The 26,319-nt window shown below is 39.5% G+C and overlaps 1 protein-coding gene across 3 annotated transcripts in view; it reads right to left on the bottom strand.

Moving 5' to 3' along the window:
• The window catches only part of ppp1r16b (protein phosphatase 1, regulatory subunit 16B), a 91,243-nt gene that overhangs the window by 24,044 nt on the left and 40,880 nt on the right, over positions 1-26,319 (bottom strand). For all 3 annotated transcript variants that reach the window (XM_029277864.2, XM_029277865.2, XM_020636789.3), the window contains exon 3: positions 7,452-7,522. In XM_029277864.2, coding sequence (XP_029133697.2) covers positions 7,452-7,522 — 71 coding nt within the window. The remainder of the gene's footprint in view (positions 1-7,451; positions 7,523-26,319) is intronic.

Below are 26,319 nucleotides of genomic sequence, written 5' to 3'. Positions count from 1 at the left end.
AATTGCTCCTTCATAATAAGAGTTATGTAGTCTCACTTTGACAACTGGTGTACGACAGCTACTGCAACTTGTGTACAACAACTACAGCAACGGTGTACAATAAATTCCAAACAACGAACAAGAAAAAGTGTGCGCTGTTACACTGATGAGACTCTGCTATTCTATGCTTTTTGATAAATGTCTCCACAGAGCAGAGGAGGAGGTTCAGGTGTCCCTTTCTTTCTATCTGTGCTTAACATGAAATGAAATGATCTTGCACATTAGTCTCTCAATGATTTTATAAACTACTTTTTCGTCAATAACCTTTCTGCACTCTTGTTAAGCACTTTGAACTGCAATTTAATTTGTCTGAAAGGTGCTATATAAATAAAGTTTGATTGATTTGATTGATTAAAAAAAAAAAGCACACTTCCCTTTTTGTAAACAGAAAAGTAATTCAGTTGAGCTTGGCGTGAGAGGCCTGTACTGTCTGTGATGATTAGATAAGGACGGTGAGAGAGAGAATAAGCGTGTCTTTATAACCGTCTGCTTAAGCTGCAAAAAGCAGAAGTTTTACACTGTGAAGGCTGATTTATTTGTGTCAACTACTTCCTGCTTCAGTGAGTCACACATTCCCTTTAGTTTGATATTCGTGAGCTGGTGTGTATGACTGTAATACATTTGAAAATTGCACATCTTATTACACAGAGATGGTAATGCAGAGGGTGAGTTATAGATTTCAATTTGTGTCAGTGTTTGGTAATTGGCAAGCTTGATGAAAGTATTCACTAGACTTGAACCGCCTCATAAAAGTGACAAGAACAAGACCCTTAAGAGACACAAGCCCGTCAGAGATGGATTAGTTCACATCTGAAGCTAACGCCTGCAGCAGTGGCATGACAGATGTCGTCAGAAAACCCCCAGAGGCTGCAACCTACACACTAGCTAACAACAAGGCTTATCTCTTCCAACTTCCTTCTGAATAAACCCACATCCCTCGGCCCACCTGCACGCTAACTAACCCACTGAGCTAGACTCCCAGCCTTCCCCTATAGATCTGTTGTTTACCAGCCTCCACCCGACTTATCTTGGCAACAGGACAATGAGGCAAACATGGGAATAATGTGCCTTTCATGACAACTATTCACACAAAGACTGGAGCGAGGCTCTAACAAAGGCTCAGATTGTTTCTAATGTGACAGGAAAACAACAGCGACAGTCTTTCAGGGATCCAGCAGTGGGCTGAGAGGACCGTGGTCCAGGTTGAAGAGCAAAACTACACGGAACTAAGGCTGTAAGACTGTTGGGCTGGAATTTGGTTGGTGCTACTGTCATTTTTACGTAGTGATATTATTTCATATAGTTTGTTTGGTCAAATATCTTTGGCCCCTGCTTAAAAAAACAAAACAAAATCCAGCCCAACAAGTAGATTACCCAATCATAACCCCTAAAGTTGCTACTATGTGAGACTGAATTACTGAAGGGGTTAACTGAGTCCAGACCAGGACCAGGTGGCTGAGACTGCAGGAGGTTAACGGATAAAAAGGCTTGACATTTCAGCCAGCACTGATGGGATTGATGCAAATCATGAAGAAGGAAAGTGTGTAAAGGCGCACAATGACGGGTTCAGCCGTCAGGAACTAGACCTTAAAGGTTTCATAGATTGAATCCAGGCAGCAGGGACACCAGGAGGACTGTGGCTGATTTCCTGGCTCAGACATACACAGCCTGAGCCGCTGTTGCATGACATTTCTCTACCTCACTTGTCACCTTGACATACTGGCTAACAGGACCTCGATTAGGACACCTAAATGTTCAACTCATTGACATAGTAGCAAAACCTCTGAGAAACAATCAGAAAATGAGGTGATACGATTGAATGTAAAAATTAAAAGTATCCTATTATATAAATTGTGAGAAAGAAAAAGAGTTGATGAACAATACTTTTGAGAAACGATTAAAATGCATCAACATTTAATCACACTGAAAAAAATGAATCAAAGCACACTACTAAGACGAGATACGGGTCAATGCCACAGCTCCTGGGTTAATAATACTACATTTAAAGGTGAAGGGTGTAAGAAAATGGAACTGAAAGGCGTGCTGGTCTGACTTTAACATCCTCAAAGGCTAACAAACTCAAGAACTGAATGTAAAGTCTGGGCCCACACATGAATGCGGTCTCAAAACATCACAGCTGAAATCCTGCAGATGATCATTAAAGCTTGAGTTAAAAGCTCGCCTCAGTCGTCTCTGTACACTTCTCTGTCATCTCTGCATAAATATTTGAGTTGTTGAATCACTGAGGTTGATGTTTTTTAAACGTGTCGAGACGAAGTTGATGTTCTGGGTCTTTGTGCCAACTCAACCAACCACAAAATCTTGGAGCTTGGAGTAAAAATAGCAACTGCGACTCGACACAACCCTCAGACAACAGGAGGCAGGTGTGTTTGAAAAAAAAAAAACCCACAGGCAGGGTTACCGTCTCTGTCAACCTTTAAGGTCACCCTTGTCCTTGTGGTGTCACAACCCAAACAGGTGAGAAAATAAATAGTCATGGAGGCTGTATTCTTTTACCATATTTAGACAAGTTCACCACAACTCCTAAACCTTTGGCCTCACAGCAGGGGACAGACACTCAAGTCCACGGTGCTGTGGCCGCGCCAGGGAATGTAACTAACCGATCAGCTCACCAGGCAGCTATAGAGAAAGTCCTGACTTTAAAGCACCTTCACTTGTCGATTATCATCACCCAAGTCTAGACATCAAGGTCCTGGATATAAGACATATCTCAATCTTAAGACATATCTGTGCTTCATTTCAAACTCAAGCCAAACATGAATACAAACCTAACATTCCTTGTTCCTTTTGATGAACACTGTACCCTTTATTGGGGGCTTTTATTGTAGAGCAGCCATAGAGAATACAATGCACCAATGAATGATAATGAAAAGAAATAACCTGAATGCTTGATCCCTATAGTGAGAGTGACTCTGCTCTGCTGTGACCAACATATGATGCAATGTTTCTCTTCAGTTAGCAGTGGTCTCTCAGGAAGACAATTCCCCCCGTCTGAAGGACACGAGGTGTCAGCAAAGATATTGATGCACAGGAAGTAAGAGGTAATCCTGCAAAAGATCTCAATTTACCTGAAACCCTAAGTTTGATTTTGGAGCTTTTGGACCATCATCACAGCGTGTTATCCTTTCAGTAGAGTTCAGACACTGTTGACTCTTGACAACTTGCACTGAAGCTGCCCCTGCAGCACAAATCGACTCATGACCTTACCGCAAGGACTTTGTGATCGAACCATTAAACTGCATGAAGCACACGTTATCCTGCTGCAAAATTTGAACCAATGACTTTATTCTGTCATGTTTGGATCCCCCTAAAGAACTCAGTAGTGTCGTTGAAATGAATGATGGAGGAGGTTGTATTTTTTGGCCTTACACACATTCATCCAAACACACACGTGCGTGCATAACCTTGTCATTGAACACAAGGTCTCCATTCATCACTCTCTTCATCTCCAAAGTAATTCAGACAACAACAGTGAAATAAAGCTGCTAAGGTGCTTTCAAAAAGCTTTAACTTCTTCTCAAGGGCTTACCATAAATATTAAAGGTGTATAGGTGAGTTTGTGTGTGTGTGTATTTTATCACCCACAGCAGGCCATCTATTGATTAATGTGTCATATCAGTGAGGTGAGACCAATTCCGAAAAGGTAAGACATCTCATTTAGAGAAACATGGGCCCCACTTTTCTATATCTTTCTCACCCTCTGCCTCTATGTCCTTATGTGTCTGTCTGTGTGCACATGTATGAGTTCCACATGTGTGTTTCTGTCTGTATTGTATACGTGGTGCTATATTTGAAATGGTAGCAGAAGTGTAAAGGTCTCATCTCGAGGACAGTGTGCAGGCTGACCCATCCAAATAGCAGATTATCTGGTACACACACATTCAAAGCCCAAAGGTCAATCTGATCCCTTGGCAACAAACGGCCGACAGCTTTTAGAACACGAGCCACGCCGGAGGTGACTGATAGGCTTCAATTTTCTCCACCTCATGTTCATTTCTCTGCCTCCCAGCAGGAGCCTGAATATTAGGCTCTGAGCAACCGAGAGGGGAAGAGGGACAGCGGGTGTTTGTTGAGGCAAAGCGAGGAGAGGCGAGAAGGAGAGAGGACGTGAGGGGTCTACAGAGAGAGAAATAAGAAGAGAAAAAACAAAGAGGCCACAAAGGATGATCAGCAGAGAAGAAACTGAAGTATTATATGAGCATTACGTCCTTTTTAAGCTTTAATGTGAGAAGAACCTCAGAGAGTCGGATTTGTTTTTATTTTGGTTAACAGTGTGAAGTCACTAGTTTATCTCTATTTACAGATTTGCTCAAGGCCTGGATTTGCATGCTGGAAGTGAACTGGTTTTTGTTTACAGTCTGAGTAGAATGAATCACTAGTGTTTCACCCAGCGTTGGCTGTATGAAGAAAAACAGTCAGTGTTGAGAGAAAAGGGATGGAACACAATCTGCTGTAAACCTGGAACCCAACACTGAAAAGAAAGCTTCATGTCCTTTATTGTAAAGCGCTTGCTATATCTAGAAGCCCCATAAAGTAGGCTGTCCCTCCCAAGGTTATATTATTCACTATAGATATTTTTGTCCGACAATAACAGATGGGTTACGAGATTGTTTGTTCAGAATCTTTGGTGTATAGACACCATTCATCTTTTTTAATTGTCAAAAGAAACAATCCAGAGTCACACTGATGAGTTAGCAGCAGCCACAACCTCCACATTTAAAATTCACAGTTTCTCAGCCCTGTCATGGGTCTGAAACTTACTACGATTTTACACTCCTGGAAGCTCCTTTTTTTTTTTTTGTAGCGTTGCACTCTCTGCTGTATATTCCCTGTAAAATGTTCTTGTAGCTGTTGAATTCTTCCTGAAGGCAAACATTTTCTGCTGGAGCCGAGCAGAGCAGTGTGAAGCTGCTGCTCAGTCAGACGTGCTTTTTTGGGGTTTCAAAATTGTTCTTGCTACCCAGAAAACATTACAAATTAGTTCAACAGAGTAGCCAACAACTGTAGTTATAATATCTCACTATTTAAGAGTCTAAATTGGGTACATGGAGACGGAATAAAAGGCAGAATAGACATTTTAAATCAAAGGCTGAGTGATTGGTGATTAAATGAGACATGCAATGATCAATTATTTACACAGACAGCAGAGCAGTATTGGATGAAGAGTGATGTGTAGCATTGATTGCAGTGAGGTGGAAGCTTATCATTCCAGTAATGGCTCTAATTAACAAGTGATAATAGGTCTGATTTCCTCCATATATATTCCCAACATCAAAATTGACTAATTTCCCCCCAATACAGAACTCATTTCCTCCTCCATTAAAGGTCTTCTTTTTTTTTTTTCAATGTCCGAATGACTCAACACACAGGCCTTTAATTTCAGCGCTGCAGACTAATCACACAGGAAATGATTTAATTATATTTCTATTAAGGAAGAGATGCAAATGGTAAAGTTGGACTTTATTAGCAAAGTTAAAAAAAAAAGAAAAGAAAGAGAGAGTTGTCATGTCATACTGCTCAGCAGAGGCAAAAATAATGAGATGTGTTCGACAAAAATGAAACAAGTTAAAGGCAGGCTTTGCAACCTTTGAAAAAGACATTATGTTTTCTGTATTTCATATTAACTGTGAAGCAGAAGAGTACAAGGCTGTCATTGTCGGAGAAGGTGCTTTTTTCCAATTTGCAGCAAAATAACAGAGAAAATAAGTTTTGTTTTATATCCTATTGTCCTCTTACCCAGCACACCATTATCTGAATAAAATAATGCATTGATGTCATCCGCTGTACCAAACATTTAAACTTTCAGCTACTTTGAAAAAAGCCAGTGAAATGAGGGGAAAGAAACCATCAGAAAAGACAAATAAATCCTTTTAAAGAGCAGTTTCCTTATTGCTATCACGCTACTTTGTGCACAATTTGTCAAGATATTTTGTGCATAAACATCTGAATGGTATGTTTAGCTGCCTAAGGAGAATGTAATGGGATTCAAATTGGCTTCAAAACTGCATATAAATGAGAGTTCATTCACCAGGATGTGTCATGCAGAAGGTTTTAAGAGAATAAATGACTGCATTACTTTTATTTCCTTTTGCCCACAGGAGGCAGTTTCAGCTCCAGCATGCTTTGTGACTTTCAGTGAGTCACTGTGGTGCAGAGACACGGGGCTGGATTATCAGTCTGAAGAGTCTTTATTAGATGTTTAGGTTAATGAACAACAAAGTATTTAAACGCGTTTCAGTCCGTTTTTATTTCAACCAGAGCAGGCCACGGATTGGATGACGTCATGACGGCTTTGCTACTTCTTTGGTTATTATGACATACAGATCAAATTTGGAATTGGAGGTCGAACTTAACATTACGTTAAAATCATGTTTACATGGACGGGAAGGCCTTGTGTTTAAAGCTGTTTTAGTCAAGGACTAGAGAAAAGACGAATAGCATACTCACTGCTTATTTGGATGTCACCTAAGTGTTTTTATATCACGGTCATTCATTGTCAATACATGTGCAGTGTTTCCCCTAGGTTTACAGCGTTGGGGGGGGGGACATGCCGACACGAAAAACTTGAAGGAATCTTGGTGTTCATGCGTTACTTTTAATGACAGCTGTCCTTCGGAAAGGTATCCTTAAATGATTTATTTCCCTGATTTCCGACTCTATCCACTGTCCTATCTCTACAATAAAGGTGGGGCGGGCCGTCCCCCTAATATAATACATTAGCCTGCTAACACAACAATGCAGCTCGAGCAAAGGATCATTTTGTCCGCCGCTTGCACTTAATGGTGCCTAATTATGGTGCGTTCTAATTGATTACTCCTTTGTGCGAGTGGGGGGGAGTTGGAGGTGTGCTGTTGGAGGAGAGCGGAGGCTTCAGAGTAGCGGAGGGGTCGGCAAACAGTCTGTTTTGGTTTCATGCTGGGACTATATCTACTGGATCAAATAGGCCCATCATTCTTCCTCAAACAAATGAATGTTGTTGTTCCATATTTTTGGCTCTGCATGTTACCCGAACTATGTAATCACCACTAAAAAACACTAATCCTCAATTTCACTTTGAGATAAAACTCTAGACCCTTTCACAGTCCTATATGTATCCCTCACCCCTCCCCTCACAGCCGGAGATTTTTCCCTGTATATTACCTTCTGCATTCACACATCGGCTCATTCGGTCTTCTTTCCAACACTTTAATAGGGGGCTGGCAGGAAATGTTAGAAAAAGACTGGCTGAAAAATGTGGCCCTCTCTGTTCAACATGCAGCTCATCCGGAGAATTTCGGGGGGATTTTCAGAAGTGAAGCCGATGTGCCAAGGGGGATACTGATAAGCTACTGGAGCTCTAGATTCAGTGGAAAGTGCCATCTGAGAGAGTCAAAACAAAAAAAAAGTCTTACCTGATGGAGGGCGGTGAGACCATCTTCATTGCAAAGATCTGGACTCACATTGTTCTTGAGCAGGTAACGTACTGGTGGAAAGAGAGATGGAGAAATACATTAGCAAAGAGGAAGGTCTAAAAACAAAACTGGGAAGTACAAAAATAAATTCAGGATTTTGTACAGCTGGCTTGAGTGACTGCATATCCTAATATAAAATTATAGCAGATTTAGAGGCCTTGCTTTGCTGCATGAATCACTTTGTGGCTGAGAATACAAAAACATCAATTTTTCTGTCTCAGGCTGCGAGTTCAGAGACTCACATGATACGTCTGTTTGGTTATAATCAATATTTCAGAGAGAATAGGATGTTCTGGATGCTGCAAACAAACAATAGATGCAGGATAAATTAAGCATGATGAGATTCAGAACAACCCAATTCAGCCTAAATGCTCTCACAGCCTGCAGGTGCACATCAGCCTAACCTTTTGTTACCCGGTGACATCAGCAAGCAATCAATCTGCAATCCATTAATCTTCCTGCATCATTGGGATGCATCCCTGCCGAAGCTTCACTCTCTCAAATTATCAACACAGCCAGGATGTTACCTAACTGACCTTGGAACTATGGATGATTGATGAGTGAGGAAGAGGAGGAGGGTGGGGTTTTGATGACACAGGATGATGTAATAATGTTCAGGATTACACTGTTTGTCTGCCACAATGTCCAAACAGATAATCGCTCTGCCCCAGGACCCCATTTCACTAAATATCAGCTACCACAGTCTGCACACTGGCCAACTGCCTGAATGCTAACACCGCTAAACCTGCTGGCCTGAGCAGGAAGTGGCAGTGACACGTATGGCTGCTGTCCACGTTATTTTAATCCCTTGTTTTTGGCAGAGCAGCCAGATGTCCTTATTTCACAGAGACAACAAAAAATAAATAAAAACAGAACAGTGCAAGAGGATAAATCAGGTTACAGAGACGAGTGCTCAAAGGGAGATGAGAGAGATTTGGGAAGATGACTATCACATCCGTCTCTCAGACTGACAGAGAAACGGCCCAATACACATGAACTAGAAACACAAAACCACACACACTGTGACAAATAAACATACACACACTCACGCTGCTGGAGAAACAAGCAATAAATCTGAGTAGCGTGTGGATGGATTTACAACATCCCTGGTGCAGGTTTGGTTTCTACCGTACAAACCAGGAGGTGCTTTAAAGGTGATGTTACACAACATAATCACTCATTGGCTGATAGAAAGATAAGAGTTCTGAAAGTTAAGTCAACACGACTCCTCTTCATATTTGAGAAGATCTTTTGCTTTCACCTGTTTTATGCCCTGGTACATTTCATATCGCTGGATTTGGAACAACATTTTCAGACCTCACCTGGGGCTTCTGTAGGATTAAGACCTCTCTCATTATTTCTTCTCATTATATAGATCAAATGATTAATCAAGAGCATGCAGATGAACAAAAATGGATAATAATCATTAGTTTAATGCACCTCCTTCCTTTATTAAGAGCCACTGATGGCTTTTATTCGAACTTTATTAGACTTCAGGAGAACATCACTGTCTTTATCTTACTCTAACTTTTCCAAAACATTTTTCAAGCCACATGTCCATCATCAGCTTAGTCAAAATCCAAGGCCACCAAAGCAAAAGCAAACAGCTGCATGAGGCTGGACTCGTGCCCTCCTGTGAGAGGGGATGGAGAGAAAAGGTGAAATATGACCGTGAGTGCTGAGAGAATTGGACCCAAGGTTATACAGTACCACATCCGCCTGACTGCATCTAATAAAAGTCACAAACCATCTCCGCTCTCCTCTGTGTGTTCTTTTCAGTTATGTTGTAAATAAATGGTGCACCTGGATGATTGTAAACAACACATCTCTGAGGAGCTGCAGCACTAAGCTGACATAAGCTGAATCATCTGTGATTTTCTTGTAATTAGACACAGAGGTGTTTTTCCCTACTTAACAATTCTCGGGGGACCTTTAAATGTCACATCACACTTCCTAAGGAGATTATCATTTCATTTAAATTGGCTTGAGAACTCTGTTTAAATAAAACTCTTACTCAAGGAGGCATCAAGTACAAGGTTTCCAGAAACTGATGGCATTTTTTTAAATCCATTTACAGAGGAGACAAACAAATGCTCTGGACCTTCAAGACTCTAAATTAGTAACTGAATATTTTAGATTTCTTTTAACTTTATTACATGCACTATGAGGCTCTCAAAGAGGCACTGGATAATATTGACAGCTTTTTAAAACATGTCTGATATGTCAAAATGATTACTCAACGAAGTAACACATGAAAACTTGAGACAGAAGAGAATGACTTTATCTAATATTCATCTGCTCAGAAACAGTGTTAGTCAGGAAGGAATGCTGAAGATGAAAATAAATAAATGTTAAAGTTAGTTTTTAGTTTTCATAATTCTCCTAATGATGCAGCCAGGCCACTTGTTTGGGAATCAACTTCTCTTTTACATTTGGGAGTCAAGAAAAATGCCTCAGATAATCAAGACATAAATGTACTCAGGATGTAATAAGACCTTCTCATTTCCTGACACCGCTGCTTAGCACACATTACAGGCCTCTAATTGAAAGATAATTTATACAGAACTCTGCTGTTCCAACGGAAACTGATAAAACAAGGAATTAAAAGCTATTTCTTTGTTTTTCCTGCTTCTTAATTTCCTGTAGCATTTTAATAACTACACCCAGAGGTTACAGGCTTGGTGTGACTTTCTCTATATCTAAAATGAGAGGATACCAAAGGATCATGACAGTCTTCTTTGTGTATGTTTAATCTTTTTTTTTTTTCTTTCTGTCATATGGACAGTTATCAGAGTGAAGCTACAGTTAAACTATAGCTGCTGGTAGGAGCTCAGTGTTTTTAAAGGACACTTCAATAATACAGAAATCTGCTAGGACAGGAGTATAGGAATCAAATATGTTTAGAATTTCGATATTGTATAGTGTGTAATAGAAATGCAACATGCTCACTGTATTATCTGAATCTGTAATCTGTAATATCTAAACTGACCAAACTGCATGATGCTCTAAACATCTCTGTTGCTCCCCTTGTTAAAAATCTTTATTTTAACAACAACAAAGTTGTAACTCACATTGATTATCCATCCAAACCATTAGAATGTTAAATCTGTATGGATTTAGTTTCAAGGCTTGTCAGGTCTTTAAACCTTTGTATCCTTAAACATGAAGTAATTGTTTCAATGGATCCACAGCAAGAGAGATACCAGGCCCTTTAAGAGCGCAGAGGGGGGTTTAGAAACACAAGAACAAAAGAGTTTTTATCTGCTCTAATGTCAAATACAATTGTAAGAAAAAAGCATGTCTAGGTAACTACATCTGTGCCTGACAGGAAAAAGAAAGCAACCACACAAACAAATAAAAAAAGCATGAGAGAACACAGAGAATACACAAAGGCTTTAAAAGAGAGAGGATTGAAATGCCTGTTAATAGAATGTAACACCTTTATTCCCCTTTGTTCTCAGTATTTTTTGCATAGTCTTTCATGGCTGTTCATATTTGAACAACCTCAGCTTATACTAAAGAGCTAATAGATGGGTAAAATCTGACCAGGTAGTTAAGGTAAACCACAGTTAGAAGTCCTAAACACATAGTGTTTGTTTCACTTCAGTTACTGTACATTCAGAAATGCCTACAGTATGCACTGTCTGCCACAAGTTGCAGTTCCTCAAATGGACACTTAAGGCAGACTCCATAAGTGAGTCATTCCCCATTATGTGTACAAACAAACAAACAAAAAAGTGTTTAACCCCCAATAGGATGCACTTTATATAAGTTACCAGTTTAATAAGATTATGGCCTAATGCATAATTTAGTGATAGGTTATTAGTACCAAACCATTTTATCGTCCAGAGTAGGCTGAGCCTCAATAATCATTAACTCCATTCAAAGTATATAGTATAGTATATTAACAGGAAGTGTAGGATGTTGGTCAAAGGGGTTATGCTATATGTTGCTATTGAAGGACATCTGAAGAGCATATGTGCAAACTTTTACATGAAAGTTACACAATATTGATAAGTTAATGTTTATCATTGTAATGCAGTATGTTAATTCTATATACTAGAAGGATAGCAGGGCGAGGTTCAGAAGAACAGAAGAGGACAATCTAAATATATTTTAAGCCTTCAATTTGGCCAAATTAATGCACTGTGTATTTTTTTGCAATAGTCTCTGTATAATGGTTGCAATATTGCAGTGGTGGGCACATGTTTTTTTCAAAGTGTGAGACAGGTCTTTGGTATCTGAAAATCAGATCTCTCTTCTATCATTTTTGTTTCAACCAGCGTGAAAATAAACTCCATATTTCCCTATGACTGAAACGTATCCAGAGGTTTTGCAGTTCAGTGGCGTGAAAATAGAAAAATCAGTATGAGTGACAGGCTGCGTGCACAGCAGCATTACAGAACCACTACCCTGTCACTTTTCACACACCCTGCTGGACACCCGTCTATTAATCTCCATTAAGTACTGACGGATAATAAAACACAGAGCTCTGTGAGCAGCGAATGCAGACACCTGTGTGCCAACATAAGCAAACTATTGCTGAATATACCTGAATGCAGGTATATAGAAAATATCACATTTTCTTGTTGGTTCTCATTTATGTGCGTTTGTATTTGTGTAAAGATCCCCCTCTGAATGCACGATGAGAGCCATGAGGCTCTGCTCTTACATTGTTTAGGCCTGCAAAAGTAATCAGAAGGTGACAGGTGTGTAATGGCGTCTGTCAGAGGTTGAAGTCAGACAGCTGTACCCGCTCTTCAGGCTGGAAATCATTTATTTTTAAACACGAGCAGCACAATCAGGCCGCACGGACACACTTACAACCACCAAACAGATTGATGTTTGATTGGTTTTTAGGCAGTCATGCACCAAATTATATGCACTGGTGCTGAATTGTTTTCTCAGGAATGGCGGGCGGTGATGCATTATAAGAAAAAAGATCTCAGTTATGATGTGTGCTGTGAAGCAGGGGGACTGAGCTGCAGCAAAAAGAGAGACATGGCTCAATGTGGAAAAAAAGACACTTTCATATTGCTGCATTCTCACTTAATATTTATGAGTCTGTCTGTTTAGATTCTGCTCTCTTTTAATGCATATTTCATGTTCTGTTCTGTTGTTTGAATTTTTGAATGAACATTGGGAAATCTGATTATTGGTTTCAATCTTTCGTTCTGACAAAACCAATTTGGGTAAACTATGTTCAATAAGTTGCAGATGGAATTCAAATGCGTCCTACCTTTTAAGCAATTTACTGTGGTTACAATGTGATAGTGAAATGCTAAAGGCTCTGGACATTGTTGGGCTGTCTTGGCTGACACGCCTTTTCAATGTCACATGGAAATCTGGGACAGTGTTTGTGGAGTGGCAGACCGGTGTGGTGGTTCCCATTTTCAAAAACGGGGGACCGGCGGGTGTGCTCCAATTATCAGGGTATCACACTTCTCAGCCTTCCAGGGAAAGCTTACTGTAGGGTGCTGGAAAGGAGGCTCCGGCCGATTGTCGAACCTCGGATACAGGAGGAACAATGTGGATTCCGTCCCAGCCGTGGGACAGTGGACCAGCTCTTTACCCTCGCAGGGCTTCTTGGGGGAGCGTGGCAATTTGCTCATCCAGTCTACATGTGTTTTGTGGATTTGGAGAAGGCTTTTGACTGTGTCCCTCGGGGGATCATGTGGGGGGTACTGTGGTGGAATTTCTGTAGTTATTTAGATTATAATGTACAGATGTAATTAGGTGTATTCACTGTCTCTAATGTCAGTCAGACCTGACAGAGTTCAGTTGTTATTAGAACACCAAGTACAGATTAGAGAGTGTCAACTGTTCTTCCTGATATCTGCAAGGATGTTTGGTAGTCTTGTTGTCTGTTCCAGTGTTATAGACGTAACAGTTTAGTCTAGGTGGGTCAATGTGACACGACCCTGATAATGACAATGTCTTTTAGGATATATGCGATGCCTTTCGAGAAGTTCGGCAGATGTGATTGAGCAAGACACGAGTACAGAAGTGTGATGTTGAATCATGTCTCCTCATGAGTATTCATCTGATGTATAAACTTTCATCAACGAAAGCCATCTGAGTCAACTGAGTCTGATTGTGTGGAGTCAAGTCTTAGTCATTTCTTCAACAGGTACTGCAGGAATATGGGGCCCCGGGGCCGTTGGTACGAGCCATCCGGTCCCTGACCAAAGTGGGAGCTGTGTCCGCATCCTCGGCACAAAGTCAGACCCGTTGCCAGTGCGTGTTGGCCTCCTCCAGGGTTGCCCCTTGTCACCGGTCCTGTTTGTGATGTACGGGATCTCAAGGAGCAGCCAGGGGGAGGAGGGTTTCCAGTTTGGGGACCTCTAAATCTCGTCTCTGCTTTTTGCAGATGATTTTGTGGTTTTGTTGGCTTCCTCAAGCTGGGACCTCCAGCAGGCATTGGGGCGGTTTGCAGCCGAGTGCGAAGCGGCTGGGATGAGGGTTAGCACCTCCAAGTCCCAGGCCATGGTTCCAGTTGAGGTGGTTTGGGCATCTGTTAAGGATGCCTCCTGGACGCCTCCCTTTAGAGGTTTTCCAGGCACGACCAACTGGGAGGAGACCCCGGGGCAGACCCAAAATGCGCTGGAGGGATTATATATCCCGTGTAGCCTGGTAACGCCTCGGAATCCCACAGGAGGCGCTGGAAAACGTTGCTGGGGAGAGGGAAGTCAGGGTTGACTTACTGCTCCTGCTACCACTGCGACCCAACCTCGGATAAGCGGAAGAAAATGGTTGGATGGATGGACAACGTGATAGTGGTGTGTGAATGTGGATATATGTTTGAGGTGTGTGTATGACAGAGTGAGAGTGTGTGTGCAGGGTGCCAATTTTTGTTTTCATTTTTGTTCCGCCTCAGCAGACATAATCAAGAAGCAAACTGTAAACTACATTTTTTGAGTAAAAGTGTATCTCTTACATTCTGCACATCTTACAGCATAATGTGTGAGTAAAGAAAGTCCAATCCTTATTCATTCAGTTCAATGCTTTTATCTTTTTGTGTGGATTAATCCTGTCACACATTCATGTTCTGTGATCTATATCACATGTCTGTTAGAGAGTCATGGGTGCTGAAGTGACAGAATTCCTTAAATGTATGAAAATCTGTCGTAAAAATCCCTCAAGGTTGAACCTCCAGGAGGAATTTTTCACACAAACTCAAACAAACACAATCCCTGCTGAACGATCAAAGTCTAAAATAAGCCTGTTAAAATAAAATTAAAATACAAATTACAAATTATATCAAAGCAGAGAGAAGAATCAACACCGATCTTTCAGAGACATTCACTTATTAGCCAAATGTAATCAGTAGATAACTTTCTGGGCATATTAAAGGAAAGAAGAAAAAACTAAATAGAACTTCTTGTAACTCTCCAAGTGTATTTAACAACACATTCACTTAACATAATTCTGTTTTATTTTTTTGTTGTTGCCTTTTTGTCCTTTATGGAATAGGACAGCTGAAGAGAGACAGGAAATGTGTGGAGGAGAGAGTGAGCGGTTGAAAAATCCAACCAACAAAGCCCTCAAAGCTTAGTTGGTTGTTTTTACATCCAAGCATTATAATGTTCACTAAATTAGTTTACTCCATTAGTCCAATGACCTAGAGTTAGGAACAAGACACAAAGGGTCTGAAGTTCATCCCATTTTTAAATGTGAATCAGCAGGGGGTTATGTTGGCTTACATCACTCCGACACATACTACAGAAAGAGACCCAGAGAAAGAGGGAGACAGTAGAACAGGCTTTTAGCTGGTGACACGGACCATGAATGTGATCCCTATCTGTCTGTACCACCTCCCTGAGGGACCAGCGGACACATACACAAATCTTTAGAAAGCAATCCGTTACATCCGAGGGTCGCCATGGTGATTATCTATCAGCACAAAGCCAGTAAGTGAACGCTGCAGAAATATCATGAACGTCTTCCTGGGTAGGTCCAACAAATTCCCATCGAGGGAGGACATGGAGCCGCACGAGATGCTTCGAAAAAGATAAAAGATACATCAACAAATAACAAGAGAGGAAGAGGAACACACCCTTCCTTCCTGTTATCTTACTGTGCCTCGATAGGACTGTGTGTGTGTGTGTGTGTGTGTGTGTGTGTGTAATGGAAACAAATCCCATGTGAGAGAACTTTGACTGTACAGGAGTTATTTAGGTGGAAACTTTTCTGAACTACTGATTAGGGTGATTCTAGAACAGCTATGTGTGCTCCAAAGTGGAACCAGGGTCATGAATATCATGAATACTAATACTGTGTTAAAGTTTATATAGTCTTATAAGTCAGCTCTGATTCAAACTGTACATCCTCGCTACTGTAAGGTACATTCAAACAAAGGAGAGAGGTCATTAGACTAGCTATTAAACCGTTTAGATGGTGATTTCCAGAGACTATGTTGCACATCTCAGCTTCCAAATTGTGAGAAATTTTGGATCCATTTTTAGATTATTCGTAAGTTATGACAACACAATGAAAGAGGTCACTGTGGGACATTGCACCTTAGGAAATAGTAATAATAATTTGTATCTTTTGCTTTCTAACATTATCATGACAAGTAGTTATTAATTAATTGAGAAAATAATTGCTAGATGAGCAAGGTATGGCAAAAATAATAAGTTGCAGCACTTTCTTATACCAGCTGGGCCAAAAAGAATTGTAAGAGAAATTCTTGCACATAATATAAAGAAACAGAGCAGCAGCCCAAAATGTGACTTCTTGTGACAAGCTAAGTAACTGTTTTATATATTTTAATAAAATACAATGAAAATATATATAATTTCTACATGTAACATGTTTAAATAGTGAGGAGGGTAGTTTTTATTTTTGCAGGGAGCTCTGTTTGATGCAAACATTCATTTTTTCTGAATCAGAAAATATGAATCTGAAATCTGAAAAAAATCGGAAATTTCATTTAAACTTATTGAGGATATACAGCAACAAAGCACTGTCTCAGGAATAGACCAACATCATTGTTTATGTTAAGGCCACTAAAGGCATTGATATCATGGCTTTCTTTCAGCTTTGTGTTGGGGACTGCTTCAAATCCTACAACACCCATCAGTATTTGCCACCATCCTATTCATGAAGAGACAAATGATGGGTGCTAGATAGAATCTGCTGTTTTTGAAGCAAATGTACATATGATTTGTCATTTTTGTGTCATCTCTTTTATAGAGATACCGACATTAGACTGCAGAATCTGTGGGACCAGATTTTTGAATGGGAAGTGTTTTTGTCTGTTTGTAGTCAGAAAAGCATCATCCAATAATCACTGAACAGACTGGGAGAGCAGAAATGGCAGAGAACATTGGCAGAAATGCAACTCCTCAACCAATGGACTATCTTCAGACAGTTGAGCTTTTTATTAATTTCTCTGTGAGTACACAAACACATAAACACATCCAATCATCTCTCAATTCCAAGTCCACACATCCTTTATCCACAATCTGGAAATCCACTGGATAAGCCAGAAGCCACAGAAAAAAAATCAGCCAACGGCTTCTTTCTTTTTTTTTATAAAATAAATGGGTGAGATGTTCCTAAACTGTTATCAGTGAGACCTTTATCGCTCAAGTTCAAGAAGTGATGCTCAAAAGACAGTTTTAGGCTCTGATATGGATTTTTTCAAAATAAAATGCAAATCAGAAGTCTTTGTTTACCTTTGTTTACCTATATAAAGGCATAATTGTATGCCTTTATATACACAGGTTTACTATACTTTTGACTTTTGATAAAGGAACCTTATATGATCTAAATGAGATGCTCATCAGTTTTGAATTGCTATTAAATTCAGGAGGGTTTCATGTCTATCAACACAGTAGAATCGAGTCCACTGTGAGTCATGTAATATTAGTCTCCAGTTATGAACGCCACATCATCTGAAATAACCCCTCTGCTCCATAAAACTCTATTATTGTAAAAAAAATCTCATTGCAAACAGGAAGCCAGCACCATAATCCTTTTTCTTATCTTTCAATTGGATAAAAGTTTTACATAATGCTTTAAAAAAAAAAAAAATCACCACTGCAGTTAAACCTATTTCACTGAAAACAAACAGAGCTGCACTCTGCTAACCTGTGGTTGAATAATAGAACAATAATATGACACATAATACGACCTGATGTTGTAGTTTCCATTATAAACAGGGTATAGTCGTGTTATTCTCATCACACATAGTTTTTATTGTGACTGATTTTTCTTTGCTATTGAATATGGTCAGAAGTTGTCGATGATATACTGGATCCTATTAAAGGAAACGACTTGTTTATCTCCGGTTCATTTATTTCCAGGGAGCAAATCAAATCACTGAGAAAACTCCAGAGACGTGCTTTATCATAACTTTTATTTTTAAAGCCTATCACAATGAACACTAAGGGTAATCATAGATTAAATCAGATCCAAATGTGAAATTGAGTCTGGTGTAAAAGTATTAAAACCTTCCATCTTCATGTTTGTACGTATTAAGATAGATTACTCAAAGTTCTTTTAAAGGATTCATTTGTATGAGCTGACTTATTCATGCTCAGGAAATCCTTTACAGATAATTGATGAACCAGCCTCAAATCTCAGAGTATTTCCTTAAAAGACAAAATGAGCTACAAATCAGTTGAGAAAAAAAAATGCTGACATATGACTTCCTGCGATTGAAAAGGAGCATTTTGTGAGTAAGTAGGGTACAGAAAATATTATGGATGATGTTAATGTTGGGGGTTACAGTAGCTCAGGATGCTGACTGATACCAACCCCCCTGCAGACTCATATCTGACCGTCATTGATGACTGATGGGGAACAAGCAGTGAAGTGAGCATCAGGTAAAGATGTGATACAAGAGAGGCTGTGTGAGCACAGGACAGAGTACAAGCAGAGAATTGATTTTCTTGCACCACTATCTCTCTCGGCGTTATTGAAGAGGCAAATATTTGTTGTACAGCAATAAAAGCTGCCACAGAATCCCTTTAATCTCGCAGACTGGCTGATACCTGTAAGAGAAAGCTTTATGTAATACACCTCAAATGTCACTGTGGTGTAATCCCTGAGAAACAGAGATATGCTGACGAGTGGGCAGATTATAATATACTGCTGGAGAGAATGATATTTTACAGTCCATAAGTACACTATGAAACATTTTAAGATGGTCAAATAAAAAAGAGATGAGTGTGACTCACAGGAGGAGGCTCCCAAAGACTGTCTGAAACGTTCACGTCCAGGGAGGATAAAACCCTGGATTTTTCGTTTTTTCTGTTTTTTCATTTTTTGGGGAAGGCAACTTTCTAGTTTCTGATACTTAATAGAAATTAATCATATGCCAAACATATTGTAAAAGCAGATATCTATTTAGGATACAGGATTAAATAAAAAAGATACATTTCCTGTTTTTGGCATTTAAAATCTTAGAAAAAAAGTTTTTAAATCCTACATGGCTTTAAAAGTGCAGCGAGAGGATAACTTAATTGGATACAATTTAGTTAAGCAGTTAAGCTTTTGTTTTTTTTATTATTACCTAAGTAAATCTGTAGAAAGTTATGCAACACATTTTCCATTATATACATTTCTTTTGTTTTGTCTGTGATGACAAAGAGGATATTCTTTTTAGTAAAATGAATTTTATTAATGCTGACCTTTTTTTGGTTATATAGCTGTAAACAACGTAAGTTTAGCTTTCTTTGTATTAAACACGGAAGAAAGTCAGAAAATTTCAGGTACAACAAAGTTTATAATGGCATGTGATGAATTGAAATTAAATGTTTGATGAAGTTACTTTTTCTAGAGTCGCTTGTAACCCATAAAGGTTGGCCATTCGTTGCACAGGCATGAAATAAAAGACAAAATAGAAAATAGCCTTTGCACACTCATTTCACAAGACAGGTGCGTAGGAGAGCAATGTGTCCAAAATCTTAAATGTCAACTAAAATGTCCCGCACACTGTCTAACTTACAAACAAACATCGATTAGCAACGCATCGGAACTAGACCTTCATCAGGCAATGAAGGTGTAGTACGTAAATGTTGCCTTGCCAATACGTTTTTGTTTGTAAGTTAGACAGTGTGCGGGAGTTTACCTTTACATTTTTGATTTTAAAAAAATAATATTTATGAATTAATTAAAGAAATGGAAGATGTTTCTCACACCACCACATTTGAGGAGTATTTTGAATACTAGAAAGGACATTTAATTAAATATAACAAATCTGAAGAAACGTAATGAAAGTGTAAGTCCTGAATTAGCAAATGACATAGTTTTAGGTTGGCTTAACCCATGTCTACAGTACTTACATTAGTGATTAAAGGTTTATTTAACTGAATTCCAGTGAAATTATTTGTCCTTTTCAGCTTCGTGTCGGCACAGTAAGTAGTGACGTAAAGGCCACTTTGTTCTTTGAATATTCATTTCTCTTTTCATAACGCTGAGGTAATTATTCGAAACATTTCTAGCGCTCATTTCTTTCATCATTAGGTTTTGCACAAACCCAATCTCCTTCATTTTTCACTAATATACTGCAAATGGGAAAAGGTTGATGTTGCACTCATGCATCAGTGCGCATCATTTCCCACAAATGAGACACTTTAATCCTGAAACAATCAAAGTGCAACAAACAAATCAACAGTGCAGCGGTTTCATAAAAACATAATTATGATCCAAACACTCTTCTGGCGAGGTAGCTTTCTCTGCTTCCTGTGGGCTGTGCAGAAAGTAGGCCACTCTGCACGTCCATAAGTAGCAGCTAAATGACATTGGTTTTAGTAGGACGTTGGGAGAGAAGATCACTGGTATAATTAGCATTCCTCTCTGTGTTATAATTATCATCCACATGATGAGTTATTAAGGGCATTTAATCGTATGTTAGGCTGCTTTAATAGATGTAATTTGATAGCACGGTAAGGAAGGCAATGAAAAAAAGGCAAACTGTGGATTAGGATGCAGCAGGTGTTTCTGGGTCACTGTGAGCAAATTAATGCTGATATAAGATAAACATTACGTACACCAATGAACTCGGTTTGTTGAACGGGTTTAATGGAAAGATGATTGGAAGTCTCCCTACAAGCTCGACTCTTAATAATGTTATTAACTGACAAATCCATCAAGTAGCCCCCTGACAATGGTGAAACACTGGCAAATATAAGACAATGTTATTTTGGTTCATCAAGGTTAGCTGACACAATCAACAAATAAAGCTCACCTCAAGACAAACATTTCCTCAGATTAACAATTCATAGCCTATAAACCCAACATCAAATAATGGAGCCATCTCACTGTTTGTTTTAATAAGACACTGCCAACAATGCCTGGTTTCTTTAATGAGCTTTGACGCATAGCTTTTAATGCATATTCAAGCTAATTAGGCCAAACATCACAGCAGGATCATTCAAATATAGCTATATGCTCTGTCCACTTCATAGAAATAAAGAAAAACATTGTTTTGCCTTTTATAAACACAAACCTTAAAGTGTACTGCCATGTTCTGTACAGCAATGCATTGAGCCGTCGGCATGCTAGCATGCTAGCTATAAAAAAACGAACATAATAATGTCCACTATTTAGTTTAGGAAGTTAGCACGCAGGTTAGTCTTTGCAACCACTTAATATTAAGTGCAATGGAGGTTGATTGGCAACTATCGTAGGTTACGCAATTAGCTTATGCGTTAAAAGGACAAACTTGGACCTGATGATGACACTATGTCAGGGAAAATTAACATTTTGATGAATCCTCTGTGATCAAAAATATCTGTGCAAACCTTTGTAGACATCTAGGAGGATGAAACTGACCATCTGGTTACACAAGAGGAAATATCAGGAGGGATCCAGAAGTTGTAAGATTTGCCTTATTGGAACCAGGGGTGTTTGTGCTAGGGGTCTCATTCTGGGGGGAAAAGGGACCAAGCGTACTGGGTCCCCCATTTAAGGAGGGTCTACAGAGATACTAGTATAAAGGGAACCTAACATACTGTCTTCTTACACTGTCCTTCATTTTGTTCTACACCCAGTCTGTTCTCGATGTCATATGAATCCAACAGTGGCTGAGTTGTTTCAGTTACAAATTGGTAGATCAACAGGCAGACCAACTATTCCATCAACACAGCCGTCTGTCTCCAGCTTGACCCTAGGGACCCAGATCAGGTACCAATCAAGGCTTCAGAATCAGACCGATCAGTGCAGAGTCACATCACATCACACTTCAGAAACAGATGGGATGGGGGAAAAAATGTACCACAAAAACATTAGCTTTTATAATTGTGTCTTTAATTCTTCTTGTATGTTTTATTGTTTGTTTTACAAACCTAACTCTAATAACTAAGAAACTCTGATCCAACTCTGTTGACCTAAATACATTCAAAGCAGTGTTAAAGCTTGTACACTACTAATGATCTACAGGATTAAAATGTAAAAGAGAGCGCTACTTAAATTTACTGAGACAATCATCGGCATTGTTTGTCTCGGTAATGCTCAGGATTATGTAGCAGTGCGTCGTTAGATTGGCTCCAATATATTTGCTTAAACCTCATTTAAATAGCAAGCTTCCATTAATGATTATGAGGGAGGGGGGGGCTAAATGAAAATCAGACTGCCAGGGAGTAAGGACAAGGAAGTGCAGCGGACTGCAAGAGTGTTTTCTTATTTTCGCGTCACTGTAACAACTGCTGATATGTACAATATACGTTCTGTGTCTATCACTAATGCCGTGTATTGCTTTCAGAGAAGATTTTCAAACCAAAACAATGCTCTCTTCAGACACACCTCCTTCAGCAGATGAGTGCTACTAAACAACTAAAAAAACTAAAGATTCTGCGATCAATTTCAAGTGATGACATGCATCTCAAAAGTTGATTCGATTATCTGTTTGTCTATATAGGCCTAAGAAGAGATTTTCTTTGGTTTTGAAAGTCCATTTGCTCTTCTTGAATTGTACTCTTGGGACACACTTCGACATTGTGCGTCTTCATACAGCATCCCTGAGTGGACAGGCCATCTCTCTCTCCCCACATTGTGAATGGGCTAACGGCTGGAGAGGGAGGAGTGTTCGTAGACAAACTTATTAAACAAATTTGAGCCTCTTAGTGAAACATAAACAAGCTGAAGGAAGCCACCCCTCAATGTGAACAGGGTGTGTTTTGTGACTTTTTGCTCCATTAAGTGTATCTGAGGTGTAAAGTCCAGTGTGATTTTAAGCCTTAACTGGTTGCCTTGATTGACAGCTTTTCTGTCTCTAACCAGCTTCGCTTGTTGCTGTTTGTTCTTCCCAGCTCAGCTCCACTCCACTGCTTCACTGTGGATTTTATGGCTCACGAAATAAATGATAAAATGGCAGGGAGAAGGGTTGTGTTATTATTGGGATTTCATGCAATCTGGAATAAGTATCTAATCTGTTTTGTGACCCTCTCAAATCCCTTTATCAAATCTATTCAGGTTAAGTTTTCATGACCTTTAAAAATAAAATAAAATACACAATTTCAAATCCTTAAATGTCTAAATGATTTCAACATTTATGTATATGTGAGTTTATTTTCTTTATATTTCTCAATCTTACGCTAGGATGACAATTTTCTCCCCTTCAGGTTATTAAAAATGTTCCCTTATTGTGTATTAAATTCATTCTCAAGTGTGTTGGCGCAATCATCCAATGAGAAGATCAACCATTGTGCGTCAAAGGTAAAAAATTATCAATTTGAGTGTTTGTTAATAAAACAAGTTGCCCCTGTGTAGGGGGGCCTAATGTGAGTGAGGTTTAATCCTCGCTGAATAATCCAAAATCCTTTTGCAGGATTAACTGTATTGTGGAGGGCTGTTCATTCTCTCTGAGGGGGAGGTGGGTGGGCAGGTGGGGAGACACTGGAAGACGTAACTAGCTGATTTAGAAAGAATGAGGGGGGGGCAAGGTGTTAGACAGGCAGTAGCTGGATTGGATCTTTGCAGACTCACATCACCACTTAAGCCTTCATCACCTAAAACCTTGAGCAGGCCAGAATGCCGGCAGGTGGGCCGACATTATTACTCCCTTGTGGATAAATTACAGAATCCTGAATGATTCTTAAACTTAGAGGACAACATAATTTGTCTGTTCTCTTAAAACCTGTTGCATATCCAATGATTCAAATAAATATGTACTTGACAACATTATGGTTCAGGTTGAGTTAGATTTAGACACAGATACATCCCATTTAGAGGAAAGCTACATGTATGATCATGGTTTGAGTCAACGTAACATCAGGGTCATTAAACCTTTAACTCTGTGGTTTCAGTAAAGAACATGAGTTGATCTAAGGGAGTGATTGTGGTCATGCTTAAAAAAAAACCATTGCAGATCACGTCAGCAACTTAAATCACATCCTTTAAAAAAAAAACCTGTTAATTCCTCACAGTTGACCTCTACTGTATATAACTGGCCACTTTTCGCCTTGGTCCTTATAAAAGGATAATACAAGATTAGAGCAGGAGAGTCTTCTCTTAATCTGTTAATAGTTGGATGTATGGTGCATCCTCCACAAGCTTAGCCAATCATTTTCTAAATGTCAATGCTAAGCTCTTTCCTATTGCTCTTTAATGCATCCAGTTTATCATTTTAATAATATAAAAGGTCACTCCTTGATATTATGCCAAAATTGTTTTCAGTGAACTTGTCTTTCCCCATTCATTAAAGTTTTACATGATTGCAAGATATCCCACATCATAAAGTCTCCCACATGCTGTCCCATGCAGATGCAGCAAGGATCATGCTCAGTTTGTGCCGTTGCAGCTGAGTAGCTCTGGGCCGAGGCTGCCTGGACCTCCCCATGTCTGCCTCAGTAACCATGGAAATGGGAGTTAACTTGAGAGTCGGGGCTCACCAAGGAGATTTGTACTGATGTAGAAGAGAGGAGAGGGAGAAGATCTTTGCCGGCTCATGGTTCACTAAAGACTAAACCGTCACTGAAAAATATCACAAACGATATTAAGAATGATGAACAGCATATATGAGCCAAAAGGAACGCTAGAAAGAGAAGGAAATGAGAGAACTGAGAGTAGAGCAGAAAATGAAACAGTGATTGGAAGTGAAGTGTTCAAATTCAATAAAAGATCACTTTGTATTTGTGAGACGGTTACACGGCCAAAAATGTGTTCAATTATGAAGCGAAACAAGCCAAGAACCTGATTACTCCACAGTGCAATGCATCCTGTTCTTTCAACAGATTACACCAACCCGTTACATGATATCAGAAACTTTAAGCTGCACTAAACATTGTACAAACAAGTCTTTCCTTTCACTATAATTCCACTTTTGTGTTTCCACAAATCCAGTAAGATGTCACATGTTTAGGATGAGTCAGTCCCCTCTGCCTAGGCTGAGCACGAGAACCAGCATGGCGAGACGGAGACAGCAGTGCCAGTGTGTGCCAGGCAGAGTAGCAGCAAACGCTCCGAGGAGGAGAGTCTGACGAGCCCGTAGAGGAATGTTAATTTAGACAGACAGAGCAAGAGAGAGGGAAGAAAAAGAGACTGACAGGAAAATAGTTTTGTTGACCTGGTGGTCTCCTCAGACTCAATGAAAACTGCACTTATCACAAAAGGATGACAGGGGAGAGAAGACAGAAGAATAACAAATGATTACATTCATATGTCGGCCATTTTCCTCTGATTCTCTGCCCAGGGTGGGATGCTAAAATGCTGTGATAATGTCATGCTGCTGGGCTACAGGTTGTAAGTCATATAGATTTATGGTATATTATGAACTGTCTTTCGATCAGCAGCTGACAATACAATGAACAGAAAATATCTGGAGGAACATTGGAAAACAACATAATATTCAACAATAAGCTACAGTCAGAAAATAGCTAATGTTAGCATGTAGCCATTACTAAATAACATTAGCATTAGACATACAGTACGTTAAAACTATACCATTTGATAGTGTCATACAAAACAATAGGAGAGACTTAAAGAAGCTAGCATGATGATGGTTAGAAAGTTACTTTGTAGTTAATGAAATGTTTACAGGATATTTAAATCACTTGCTAACAAACTATACACCAAGCATGTTTGTTACTGTAGCTAGTGTATAGCTAGGAAATTACATCCTGGCTCACGTAATGTTTTATAGGACTTTTTGTACCACTTTCTAGCAAACAAAACAATAACAAGGAAGTGGCTTAATGCTAGCTAAAAGCCGTAGTCAAGGGCAGCTGAAAAAGTTGCTGTACATTGATTTAGTGTCCAATGGAGATTAAACAGCAAATTAGCTTCCCACGCTGAGCATAACATCGGATAAAAATGGACGCCATGTAAATATGGTGTAGCCTATAGATGCTTTGGTAAGGGTGGGGATTAGCATCGCAAAAGACAAAAAAAAAGCTTCATGAACCTACTGATGTCAGAAGAGAAAGACTAGTCCTCGTCGTCACAGAATGATTTGATAAGATACTACCCGTACAAGGATACACTTCACCCTGTCATTCTTGGAGCCCACTCAGGGCATGAAATGACAAATCCCACTTAAGTAATCAGCGGCTCTGAGATGTTGCATCAAATCAACGCTGATAGAGCAAGAGGAAAAATGCAGAAATCTAAAGAGACTGTAGAGAAGGAGCCTTGATTTGAAGTGAAGCAGCTTAATTCTGTCACCAGGAGAGACGGAGATAAAGTAAAACTGATCGCATTCATCTTTGGCAGTTTGATTGAAATGACTACAGCAGAAAGAGGTGGATGGTATAAAACCACATAAATGCAGAAGCTGCAGACATTTTGCTTGTTTGATTTACCCAGCACTAAAATGTATGATCTCTTCTGCAATAATTGTATCCCCTGAATATTTACTACT

This window comes from Labrus bergylta, chromosome 5 (assembly GCF_963930695.1).
Source record: "Labrus bergylta chromosome 5, fLabBer1.1, whole genome shotgun sequence".
Taxonomy (NCBI): domain Eukaryota; kingdom Metazoa; phylum Chordata; class Actinopteri; order Labriformes; family Labridae; genus Labrus; species Labrus bergylta.
Note: the sequence above shows the minus strand (reverse complement) of the source record. Positions and strands in the feature narration are given on the sequence as shown.